Source organism: Cebidichthys violaceus, unplaced genomic scaffold, assembly GCF_023349555.1.
Source record: "Cebidichthys violaceus isolate CVI_PGR_0920_01 unplaced genomic scaffold, fCebVio1.0.p SCAF_20, whole genome shotgun sequence".
NCBI lineage: Eukaryota > Metazoa > Chordata > Actinopteri > Perciformes > Stichaeidae > Cebidichthys > Cebidichthys violaceus.
The window spans coordinates 10,333,685-10,345,990 of NW_027176373.1; the positions used below are offsets into that span (position 1 = coordinate 10,333,685).

Consider the following 12,306-nt stretch of genomic DNA (forward strand, 5'->3'; position numbering starts at 1 on the left):
AGTGAGGAAGTATCATCAACAATACCTTTAATCAAAACATTGCTGCTTATCCCGATCATAAAATATTGCTCCATATATATATTTCCTAGGTATTTTTGCTTTACTGGCTATTTTCTGGTAAAAACACAGATGATATCTTTTAATTGGATAATAGCAAAGTCACTATATAACTAAGGAATATGTGTCAAAATAACACTGTTGATTAGAGTAGAACAGACAGAGACAGGGACACACATTCAAATACAGTGATACATGTAGTGTAATGTACTCAAAATCATATATTTTAATAATATTCATTATTTGCAACAAATTGTTGCCATGTTTTTGTCAGTAATGTATTATTATTAGATGTGGACATCTCATGCTAACATTAATGCAAATAACTAGTATTTATTTTTCAGATATCTTTCTCTTTTAAACTGTTTAACACAGATTGATTGAAGGAGTGAATTTCTTACAAATCCATGTCATAATGTAGGAGATGAGGCGTGAAACATGGACAAGACATTACAGGACATTACATGCCAGAGCCCTAAGGGAAAAAATGACACTGGAAACCTGTTTAAAATAGCAGAAAGCCTGTAATGTTCAAAGGATTTGGATCTACAAAACACTCACCTGCGATGTGTCATTGTCACTGTGAACCCCATTCACTGACACAGACTGATTGAGTGTAGTCTGGTCCAGACTGGTTCTGAGTTGGAGAGCAAGTGGAAAGCATGTTAATAAAATATATTAAAAACAATGTCTAATACATCAACTCCGCTCTGCTCTTTGGTTTACCTAGCTGCAGAATCATGGACATGACTTTCTGTTTCAGATTGTGCCACTTCTGCTGGGGGTGGTGTAGGGGGTCGCCTTGCTCTCTCTTCTTCCTCTAGCCTCTTCTGGATCTCATGCTCCTCAAGCTGAAAAATGTTAAGTCAGTGGTGAAAGCTAAACTTAACACCTCTTGATTGAGGCAAAATCAATGCCTACACTAATAGATGAGTGGTGGACATCCTCTACCTGTACATACCAGGCCCCTCAGAACTAACTCAAACCATTCTCAAATACACAGAAAGATTTTGCTATGTGATGCAAGTCATTTTTTAAATTACCGTAGTAAGTTTCTCCAGCAGAACAAAACGGTCTTCCCAGGCTGTAGCAAGTTTCTCAAAGGCCTCATGGCGCTTAATTAGGCTTTCTACCTCATCCACATTTGAGCCCAGCTCTGCTGCTCGGACCAGAGGTTCTTGCCCTGCCAACCAGGACTCTGCCACACAGGCATCGCGTCCGAACTGCAACACCTCCAGCACTGCGATGCAGAGATAAGGGGTGCAGAAGATGGAGAGAAAAACAAAAAGAAAGAGATAGAGAGTGAACAAATAATAGGACATTGATAAATACAGCATCAAGAACTATTAGCAATGAGTCAGGTACACATTTGGTCTATTTCAAACCACCAAATAAAAAATAAAAACATAAAAATAAAAAGTTAGCCCTGGCTCAACTTTTGCCACTACGCAATCACCACCAATCAATCAGGTTTAAGCACACATGCCTTATAGAATGCTGTGTAGTGTGTGCCTTGTAGCATTTTGCCATTTACTCCACAAGTCTTGACAGGAAAAAACTCTGGATGCCATGATAGCCTTCAAACTGGACGTACCTGTTTGTATTTTATCTGCTACCTTTACCCTGTAGCAACCACAACAAAGTACCCTCCGCATTGCATTTGCCATGGCACTACAAGCTTCAATGTGCCCTCATGCAGACTATACAACATGCAATGCAGGCATACCAATTTGTAAATGGTCCATCTTGTCTTGCCACTTTTTGTTGATCTTCTCTCTCTTTTCCTGGAGTTGAGCCAGTTTCTCCCGGATCTGTGAATCAAAGAACATTTAGTGACGAGAAGACACATGAAAAGATTGACTTTAAACAATAACCCATAATGTTCCATTTTCACTCACAGACTTTATTTTAAATATGCACTAATATGACTGCAGATAACAGTGAAAGTGACCCACTGCACAGTACCTCATCAGTTGCATAGTGATTATTGTTGATAAGAGAATTTCCCATCTCAATACAGGCAGTAAAGCTGTCTGCCCTGGTTTCAATCTCTGACTTGATGTCCTGATGATTGGCAATGACCAGCCCGGCAGAAGACACATCCCTGGGACAACGGAGAGGAGAATGAGGTGAGATTTAAATGTACTTGTCGCACTGATTATAACAGCATTCATTACCTTAACTGGAAAACTAAGCATGAAATGTCACCTGGGGCTGTCGTGTGCGTCTATCTGCAGATTGACCCCGTCCATCCAGAGCATCAGGTCTCGCACCATGTTGAAGAAACGGAACTTCTCCACAGTGTCCAGCAGGAGGAGCCTGCGGGCCTGACCGGCCTCAAGCAGGCCCTCCCAAGCAGAAGTAACAGCATGTTCACTCCTGTTAATGTCATCCGCCTTCTCCCCAGCATAAGCCTTCTGCAGCCGTGCTGCATCATCTTGCACCTGGTTCACCTATGAGGTCAAAGAGGAAGAGGGGACATTCAGTTTTCTGTTCACATGGCTCTTTTGGAATCTCACATGAGAGCTCTTTATTAACAGATAGCGGACCTGTCCACTGAGGGCTTGGATGTCATTTTCGAAAGTGTTGTGCTGTCTGTGTAGATGCTGAACGGTGTTCAGGTCACGGCCAAGGTCAGAAGGCAGCCCTTCCCTCTTCTCCTTAACACGCCCAAGCACCTCCATGGCATCCTGATGGAAGCGGTGCAACTCATAGGAGGCGGCTAACATTTGTGTGCGTGTGTCGATCAGCTCCAGCAGATCAGCCCATGCTTCGTTTAACCCGTCTTTCCACTCAGCCACACTAGCGTTCTCAGGATGACCCGACTCAATCAGGTCATCCGCCAGCCCATTTACACCATCTACACGCTCTTGGCCAATGTTGCTGGTGTCACGAGCAAACTCCCGGAACTTGTCCCTCAGCATCTGTAGAAAGAAAAATCAGGGCAGAAGTGGGAAACATAATTAATTTCAGCTAAATTTCCCTGAGCTTCAGCGTCTCCAAAGTATGTGATGAAAAAAATAAATACTTACTGTGACATGTTCATAGTCCTGTCCTAGTTCATGGGAGCCAGCAACCACCTCCCTCTCAGCAATCCACTGTTCCAGGTCATCCACCTCCCGCTTCAGCTGGGTCAACCGCAATCTCTCCTGAAGTCGCCCACGACGCTCCTCAGCAAGGTCTTTCAACCCTGCATACAGTTTGTCAACTTGGGCTTGCCGTAAGGTGATTCTCTCGCTGTGTTAAGACAAAAAGAGAGCAACACAGATAAGTGGGCTGTGGGTGGACAACTTCTTTCTTAAGAAAGCTTGTGTCACAGTTGACACTTCAACATTTAGATCTATTTGTGCGTTGTTACCTCTCTGGGTGTTCGCCATTGACCATGATGCGGCTGCTGTTGGCTAGTTGGTGAATGGTTTGGGCGTAGTCTTCAAGTGCCTGTTCCAGGGTCTGGTGCTTCTTGACCATCACTAGTGCGCTTTGCTCATCCTGGGAGACAAATGGGAAATTATATGATACTTTCTCAAGAAAAGATTATGAAAAAGCAGCACCAAGAGCAGTTTTTTGCCTTGTCTTACCTTGGCTTTTTCCTCTGACATCATGTGCAGCTCTTGTTCTCCCATCCAGGCCTCCGCCTCCGCTGCATCAGCATAGAACTGCTGGGCGCGATTTGCCTCTATTAGACGGGCATGGCGCTTGTCTGTCTCGGCTATCAGCTGGTCCCAGAGGTCCCGCAGCTCAACAAGGCGCTCCTCTAGGACAGACTGTCTCTCCCCATCTACCTGGCTCTGAGTCTGGCCTCGTCTATGGATGTCATCGATGCGAGGCTGGTGGCCCTGGATCTCCTTCTGCAATGTCTGATTCAGAAACAGAGAAGGTGGGTTGGCATTTTCTGCATCTCATTACATTACATTACGGTCATTTAGCAGACGCTTTTATCCAAAGCGACTTACATATCTATACACCGTAGACGCAGCTACGGGAGCAATTTTGGGGTTAAGTGTCTTGCTCATGGACACATTGACATGAGACTAGTAGAGCAGGAGCCGGGGATCGAACCGACGACCCTCTGATTGAAAGGCGGCCCTGCTCTCCACTTAGCCACGGTCATCTCACATTTGCCTTAGGTGTATATTCATTGAAAACCTTTAATAATGCTAATTATTAAGTCAGTTTTATCTTCCTTTAATTACCCTGCATTACAACATTTTAAACAAAGTTATTGTATTTACTGTACCTGGTTCTTCTTGATCAGCAGCTGTACGGTGGGCAGGTCTTTTCCATGGTCTGTGGAGTCCGCCAGGGGCATCCTCTCTTTCACCCAAAGCTGAGCGAAAAGCAAACGGTTAATAAAACATGAGCATCAGGCAAAACAGACGCAAGACAAACACTTACTCAAATGTTTACATCTAATTTGTGGAATCAATCAGGTGATTCAACTCACAATTTCATCCTCCAGATCTCTGTTGAATTGATGTGCTTCTTTGGAGGCGAGTAGTCGCTGTCTCCTCAGTTGGAGAGGATCCTGAAGGTTGGAGAAGTTGTCAGTGACACGCCTTTGCTGACCATCTACCTCAGCGATTCCAGCGTCTTCCTGGGACAGAGCCTGAGCCTGAGACTGAAGGGACTGCACCTCCTTCTCTCTGACCTCCATCTGGTGCTCCAGCATCTACGCAGCGACAGTACAAAAGATGTTAGAAGATATGACATTTGACAGTGTCCACTTAACATTTGGCCAGTTCCACCACATGCACTCAGCTAAGCAAGTGCAGGATTCATAAAATGCCATCTGTAGATTAAAATGAACAGTATTTCTTGACAGCAAAGATGGCATGGATTGTGCTTTGCATAAACAGTGTGCTCTACCTGGTGCTTCTGGAGCAGGATGTTGACACTGGTCAAATCCTTGCCATAGTCGTCGTTATGCAGCTGACCCTCAAGGTTTTTCAGCCAGACATCCAGAGCAGAGCAGCTCTGTGTAAAGAGCTCTGCCCGGTTAGCATCGAACAAGCACTGGGCCTTGGTTTGGGTGGTGCCCTCCAGCTCCTCCCACTGACGCTGTAGGTCATCCAGGGTCTGCTGAACAACAGGTTTTAGCTCCGGCTTCTCGGCCACCAGTGCCTGACCCTCCTGTTGGAGACAGGTAACAAGGACATGTTTGAATTCAGGTTCATTTTGCTTTGGTAATGTCAGTCCTGCCAGATTGTCCCCAGAAAAAAATTTGAAATGAAATGCTGACAATCAGGCAGATGAATAGATGTCCAAGTACTGTTAAACAACATCAAATTTGACGAAAATGTATATAAAAATGGCCACACCTTATCAATTTTGTCCAGCCAGTCTTTGTTGGAGGCCAGCTCTGCCATGAAGGCCTGATGCTTCTGCCACTTGCTGTGAAGATTTCTGGCCTCATCATAAGACATGTCCTGTGCCGTCAGCATCTTCTCATTTATCCACAACGTGAGCTACAGAAAAGAGAATGGCATTATGGATTAAGAATAATTATAATAAGTGTTACATACTTTCAGGGATCGAAACATAAAGAAATACAAGTGATCAACTCAAAGTTTGTTTCTTATGATCAAAGAAGCCATTTATACTCACAATTATAAGTATCATTCACACATTTCACCCTTAAGCATCTTTACTTATTTAGTCAGTATGCAATTAAATTTGACTTGAAAAATATGTTTTACCTCCTGTCCATCTTGGAGGAAGTGCTGCAGTTCCCGGTTGTCCTTAAGCTTAGCCAGCAATTCATTTGCAGCCTCCTTGTTCTTAAGATGCCTGGAGACAATTAAGCAGAAAGCTAAATACACATCTTTTCTTCAAATATTACACTATCAATACATTCAATGTGGCTTGCTCTAACCTTTCCTGGATGGAATCGACTTTTTCCTGGATCTTATCAGAGTTTGCATTACTGTCATTAATGAGGCGCCGTCCAGCCTCCACCACACCAGTTATCTTCTCCTCACTGGCCTCTGTGGTGGTGAGGAAATCCTCATGCTTCTTAATGGCCTCCTCTGCTCCTTGAAGACTGGTGGGCATTTCAGTGTGGGACAGCACATACTCCTACACAGAGAGAGGAAAGGAATGCGATTTGTTTTAAACATTTCTTATGTGCAATTATCTAATTTCAATGCCAAATTGATATATCAATATATAAAATTGATTGATATAGGGTAAACAACACAGAGTTTAAACATGAGGGTAAAGAAGAAGAATAACATAGTTGTGTTGGCCTAAAAAACATTGTGGGAGCAGAGTGACAAAATTAAGCATGGAAAATATTTCACTACTTTACTTTTGGCATCGCAAATCTCTAACATTGAATCAATTTGATTGATCAATTATCATTAATTAAGACTATAAATGGATTTTGCAATGTAATTTGAATTTGATTTACATTTCTATCCAACTCATAGTAACCCATCCTTTGCTTAAAGACTTAATCCTCCACTTAAATCATGCAGTATATCTAGTATTTCAGAAACACACAGGTATTTGGCATCGACTGCTGGACCGTAGGCACTGACCAATAAAGCAGTACGTTGATAAATGATTTTTGTTTCAATGAATTAATTTAGTTTCTATGACTCTCTGGTACAGGCTTTAATTCCACAGTGTATGTTCCTAACCTGGCTGTTGAGGAAAGCCTCTGCCTGCTTTGCGTCTCTCAAGAAAGTCTGGAAGTCAAAGGCCTGGGCCAAGAGACTGTGGCGGTTCTCCCACATGCGACGCAACTCATGCCAGCCGGTGTCCAGCGCCTGGAGTCTCTGGGCCAAGAACATGTACTGGGCATCTGTCTGACCTTGGGTCACCTCCTCGCCGACCGCTCGCATCTTCTCGTAGTCCTCCTTATAGTTGTCCACCTCATTCTTAATACTCTCATGCTGGGCTAGCAAACTCTCAGCCTCAGGCAGAGAGGTTGGAATGTCCTCCGAGGCCACGGCTGTCTGGGTGCGGGACAGCCAGGACTGAAAGTCATCCAGATCCCTGAGGAAGCCCTGGAGCTTGCTGGCTTCGCCCAATGACTCCTCGCGCCGCTTCATGGTGGCGTTCAACTCTTCCCACACCTCTTGAATCTCCGCCAGGTGTCCTTGGATCTCTCCTTCCTGATCTGGATGTTCCATGGACAGTTTTTCAGCCTCGTTTCTCAGGTCATCCAGTTTGCCCTAAACGGACATGAAAAAAGATTTTAACGCAGATATGACGACAAGATACCTCAACATGAAGCCCAAAATAATCCTACTAATAATTTACTCTCTATTACAGTCTGTTCTGATCCCATCCCTCACCAATAAGTCACTGCATGTGACCTCTTCATACCTGAATGGCCTCCAGGTCCCTCTCCATGCCAGTGAGTTTGCGTTGCAGCGCCATCACTCCAGCCAGGTCATTGCCCAGGCTCTGGGTGGATTCAATCACTTTCGTTTTTTCCTTCATCCAAGTTTGGATCTCATTACATTCCAAGTGGTAGTTTTGGATGTTAAGGGCCGACTCTAGGGCCACTTTCTTTTGGCCAGCCAGTTGTTCGAACTCCTTCCATCTAGGGACCACAGCAAATGTAATATTTAGGCTAAAATGCTAACCACAGTGCTCATTGAGTACAAATGTATTTCTGTGTTAAATGGTGGGTTTTACTGGGCCTCATATGTTTGCTCTGACCTGTTGTGCAGTTGGTCTCGTGTCTGATGGATTTGGTCTTTATTACAGTTTTCGGAGCTCAGCAGCTGCTCGGCCACCTGGTTCACATCAGTGACACGAGTGCCTAGGTTGTTCATCTCAGGTTCCAGTGTCTCAAATCTGCAGCCATAAATAATAGACCAGCATCAATTCACCCATTCTGAAAAGTCTAATCTAATTTAGACTACATATTTCCGTAGATAATAAATACAATAAAGCTTATTAATTCCCATCTTTTCAAGAGATACAATTTCAGATGTCAAGTTTCTTATAAATTAAATCCTCTGTATTAACATTCTCCCCTTTCGCCCAAACTAACCTCTGTTGCACCACCTCCAAGTCCTCCAGTTTGGTAGGGATCTCCATGCCATCTAACCACTGCTCCTTTTCCTCCACCCAGAGCTGGCAGGCACCAGCTTCACTGAACATGCGGTAGAGGGCCAGGGCACCTTCCAGAGCCTGGCGCCGAGCTGCTGACAGAGACTCCAGTTCTTCATAACTCTGCTCAATAGCAGGTAGGCGACCATCCACCTACAGTCAGCCATAAACAATATTTAGCACCACAAACAGTAATTCATCACTGAAGAAGTATAAGAAAAATAAAGCACACATACCTGAGGGAAATGTACATAGGCCTCTGGCAGTGCTTGGACCTGCTCATGCAGGGAGTCGATACCGGGGCGGTGACTTTGGATCTCCTCCTCTACCTCCCTCTGCTTACGAGCAAGAGTTTGGGTTGAGAACTCATCATGTCCCACCTCCTGACTTGACACCTGTCTAAGTGTCTCCATGATCCATGCCTCCATGTCATTGGCATCTGTTTGAAACTGGTGCAGGGCCACAGCTTCCTTGAGGCTCTGCTCTCTGAGCTTAGTTGTCTGGGGAGCAGATTGAGCAGGAAAATTACAAACACAAAAAAAGCAATAAATGCAACCATTTATACTGTACAAATACAATGAATCGTGATCACCACCCACCTCCTCCAGATGTGTCCACTGTGCACGGATGTCTTGAATCCTCTCGGTGACCTCTGGGGCTCCAAAGTGTCCCTCCTCAACCAAAGCCTCTCCGGCAGCAATGCTGTTACTCAGGGGGCCATAACGGGCTGCCATCTCGTCCCTGAAGGCCTCATGTTTGCTGAGCAGGTGAAGGGCAGAAGTGAGGTCCCGGCCACAGTCTCCACTGGCCAGGATCTGCTCCTGCTCTCTGATCCAGGCTGCCTCTTCTCCCACATCCCACAGAAACTGCCACAGGCGGCGGGACTCCTCTAGGCGCACTCTGCGTTTCCCAGCAAGCTGACCAAGCTCCTCATAGGCTTGCCCGAGGAGGTCAACCTTCTCACTAACAAGTCCCGGCTCACACGGTTTGTAGGCTGGCAATTAGAAAAGGCAGGAATAAATGTCAATAAATGGTATAGATTATGTGCACAAATAGATGAGACTAGATCTACATGATCTGTAAACTCACCCTGTTCATAGGAAGTGAAGCGCTGTGCCGCTCCCTGAACTGCCTTGATCCTCTCTGCCTGAGCTGAAATATCAGCCTCTACCAGAGTGTGTTTCTGTAGTAGGTCCAACACATCATGCAAATGTTTGCCACTGTCCTGAGACTGCAGACGACCCTAAAATGGAAGATGTGTTATTTAATATAAATAGAATAAAAAAAAGAAAACCACCAAACTGTTTGCAACAGCACCGACAAGGTAGAAATCTAGTTTTGGTATTTTGTCTACCAACAGGATGTGTGAAGAAAGAGTGGGCAACAATTAAAACAAATAGATATTTATACATTTTGAATCATTACCATTTTATGAGCTATGTTTGGCACATGGTGATATTTTAAATGGCCAAAGATCAGTAATGGCTGACAGCAGAATTTCAACAAGCTGTAGCTTCAGACCATTAACTTGCTGCTACAAATACAAACAGATTGTGCTACAAACATAATTAAATACAGACAATAAACTGTATACAAGCGTTCTAATTATATACCAGTAACCACTGAAAATTACAGAAGAAATGGATTCACATCCTGAACAACTCCACCCCAAACAAACAAACGCAGACAGCTGTCCCCCATCAAATTAAACACCTTTAACTGTTTCTCAACTGGGAAGTGTAAAGAAAACCTCAAATGCTAACATTGGAACGGGTCAAAGCTCAAAAGCAGCAAATAGTGCTATATTTATTTAAGGTGGTGGGTGACCAACGAGGCCACGCCCTCAGAGTAGTAGAGAGAGGCATACATGCTATATTTTAAACAGATACACAATTGATAAATATTCACAAGTTTTAAACTATTATTATTATAATAATTATTAGAATTAAGACCCAGATTTAACCATGTAAGGTGAAAAAGACCTCAGCCAACCTCAGTAAAGCCAACACAGCTCAGGCCTATAAAAAGCTAATTACTGCGTTTAATGGTCCTCAGATAAGCACAGACACTAAAGCTGCCGAGGACATATGTGAACAAACACTAACTTAATGAGAGGATTAGGAAATTCCTTTTTGTTGATTAAAAACAAAGCCAACAGAATGTAGGAATGCAATGCAGCAGTTCAAACGAGTTAAAACAACGTGAGCACTGTTAAATAGAGTGAGCATGTGTTGCGTTGGGTCAGTACCTTCATGTCTGCCATCCAGTCCATGATGTAGCGCATCTCCTCAAACAGTCTCTGTAGGTCACGGTGGCCGTGCAGCCGCTCTCTGCGTGCAGCCAGAAGCTCTTTCAGGTATTCCCAGAGTCGAAGCACATTATCCCTCCGCGCAGTTACACGCCGCACATCATGGTACCTCTCTGCTTCCAGCTCTTTGGCAACAGCCTCCACAGCGGCCACACGCTCCCAATATGCCCCAATGTCTGTCTCAATTGCTTCGTGTTTGCGGGTGGCAGCTTCCACAGCTCCCAAGTCAGTTCCAAAGTTGTCCTAAAAACAGAGGAAAGTGAGCTCAGTCACAGCAGAATTGTTCAATGTATTCAAGTCAGAAATAACAATGCATCTGTAGCCACACATGTGTCTCTTTTTAATTGTATTACCTGAGACACCAGCCTCTGGTTCTCACTCAGCCACGTTTCCCTCATAGCTGCTTTGCGGTCAAAACGTGCAGCAAGCATCTCCAGCTTCTCCTGGCGAATCAACTCGTTTCTCAGTGCCAGCTCTCGTTCATGCTCTGCCTTTTCCAGTCGCTCCCATGCCTGCCACATGAAAACACAAGAAGTTTGTAACACCATGCAACTAGGATACCAATACTGCATACATGCTACATGTTGATTACGTTTCTTGATGGAAAACCATTTCGAGCCCTTTTGTAGAGCAACACATACCTTATTGATGTCAGAGATGAGTTTGCCCTCTCTTGGCATGTAGACTTTCTGATTGTTTGCTCTCATCTTGCTCTGGATAGTAAAGAGGAGAACTTCCAAGTTTCCTTTTTCTGTAAATCTGTGAAGACAGAAACCACCTTGGTTTGACATAATGTACAGCTTCTCACTTTGGATCCTAATGGATAACAAGCATTGGGTTCATTCACTGGGTTATATTAACCCACTCACTTGGGGGGTTTCTCCACAGTCCGGTAGGAGTTAAAAGCCTGCAGCTGGTTTTGCACAGCATTCAGTGAGTTAGCTAGCTGCCGATCATTGAGCGTCCCTATGGTCTGCTCAATCCACTGCAGCAGCTCCGAGGCAAGGGTCTCATACTTCTCTATCAGTTGGTCCGCCTCGATAGCATAGTCCAGTACCTGCAAACGAGAGAGATCTGTGAATCAAGGGAACTTGTGGGCGAACGCTTTACTCTCACATAATGTACACGCACACACAACACACACGCACACACGGCTAACCTTGCCAATTCGCTTGCCCTCCACTGCGAGGGCTTTCATCTTCGAGAAGTAATGGTAATAGGTTGCCACATAGGTTATGATGGACTTTTCATCAGGTTGATCAACATTAACATCTGGAGAGAAAAAAAACAAAGCATGATCCATGTACACCGAACTCTTTCTTTTAAATTAGTGACCATAAACCTCATTAGGCACAAACAACACCGTTAAGTTTGGCTTTCAAAACAGCATGAATGGGGAGTTTAATTGGCGCCAAACTGATTTGGACATGCTTTTTGTGTTGCCATCAACAGGCATCAGTCTGTTTCGAACAACAGTTTGTGCCTTATTAGACCGTGTCAGGCCGTCAGTGTGACTGGTGACAGAAATGCTTCAATGTTTTTGTGGAGGCGTTGCGCACTCACCTTCTGGGTCCAGCAGCTTGGTGAGCCCAAGATCCTTCTCAGCCACATTGAAAGCATTCTGGAGATTGTAGTGAGCGTTGGACCTCTTCAGGTTGTCAAACTCAATCACGTCGGGTCTGCAAAGACCAGGGAACAATTATGGTTTAAATAATAACAGATGGCAGAGCAGGGTGAAAGCCAATAGCAATCAAATTCAATGTAGACATATAGCATCACCTATCTGTTGTATAAAGTAAAAACATTTTGCAGTCCACTCCAAAACATGTCTATGTGTACTGACCAGAATGCATTAAATAATCCAGTGGATTTAG

The 12,306-nt window shown here is 44.3% G+C and overlaps 1 protein-coding gene across 5 annotated transcripts in view; it reads right to left on the bottom strand.

Moving 5' to 3' along the window:
* sptbn2 (spectrin, beta, non-erythrocytic 2) overlaps positions 1 to 12,306 on the bottom strand; it is a 48,255-nt gene that overhangs the window by 6,409 nt on the left and 29,540 nt on the right. For all 5 annotated transcript variants that reach the window (XM_068716245.1, XM_068716243.1, XM_068716241.1 and 2 more), the window contains 29 exons: positions 11,996 to 12,111; positions 11,592 to 11,704; positions 11,302 to 11,489; positions 11,074 to 11,191; positions 10,786 to 10,944; positions 10,373 to 10,675; positions 9,214 to 9,367; positions 8,724 to 9,118; positions 8,361 to 8,624; positions 8,066 to 8,277; positions 7,729 to 7,866; positions 7,390 to 7,609; positions 6,699 to 7,235; positions 5,930 to 6,132; positions 5,754 to 5,844; positions 5,376 to 5,522; positions 4,924 to 5,187; positions 4,502 to 4,726; positions 4,295 to 4,384; positions 3,636 to 3,914; positions 3,416 to 3,546; positions 3,090 to 3,294; positions 2,607 to 2,981; positions 2,266 to 2,510; positions 2,023 to 2,161; positions 1,784 to 1,868; positions 1,101 to 1,297; positions 784 to 908; positions 619 to 694 (listed from right to left, as the gene is read on the bottom strand). In XM_068716245.1, coding sequence (XP_068572346.1) covers positions 619 to 694; positions 784 to 908; positions 1,101 to 1,297; positions 1,784 to 1,868; positions 2,023 to 2,161; positions 2,266 to 2,510; positions 2,607 to 2,981; positions 3,090 to 3,294; positions 3,416 to 3,546; positions 3,636 to 3,914; positions 4,295 to 4,384; positions 4,502 to 4,726; positions 4,924 to 5,187; positions 5,376 to 5,522; positions 5,754 to 5,844; positions 5,930 to 6,132; positions 6,699 to 7,235; positions 7,390 to 7,609; positions 7,729 to 7,866; positions 8,066 to 8,277; positions 8,361 to 8,624; positions 8,724 to 9,118; positions 9,214 to 9,367; positions 10,373 to 10,675; positions 10,786 to 10,944; positions 11,074 to 11,191; positions 11,302 to 11,489; positions 11,592 to 11,704; positions 11,996 to 12,111 — 5,794 coding nt within the window. The remainder of the gene's footprint in view (positions 1 to 618; positions 695 to 783; positions 909 to 1,100; positions 1,298 to 1,783; positions 1,869 to 2,022; positions 2,162 to 2,265; positions 2,511 to 2,606; positions 2,982 to 3,089; positions 3,295 to 3,415; positions 3,547 to 3,635; positions 3,915 to 4,294; positions 4,385 to 4,501; positions 4,727 to 4,923; positions 5,188 to 5,375; positions 5,523 to 5,753; positions 5,845 to 5,929; positions 6,133 to 6,698; positions 7,236 to 7,389; positions 7,610 to 7,728; positions 7,867 to 8,065; positions 8,278 to 8,360; positions 8,625 to 8,723; positions 9,119 to 9,213; positions 9,368 to 10,372; positions 10,676 to 10,785; positions 10,945 to 11,073; positions 11,192 to 11,301; positions 11,490 to 11,591; positions 11,705 to 11,995; positions 12,112 to 12,306) is intronic.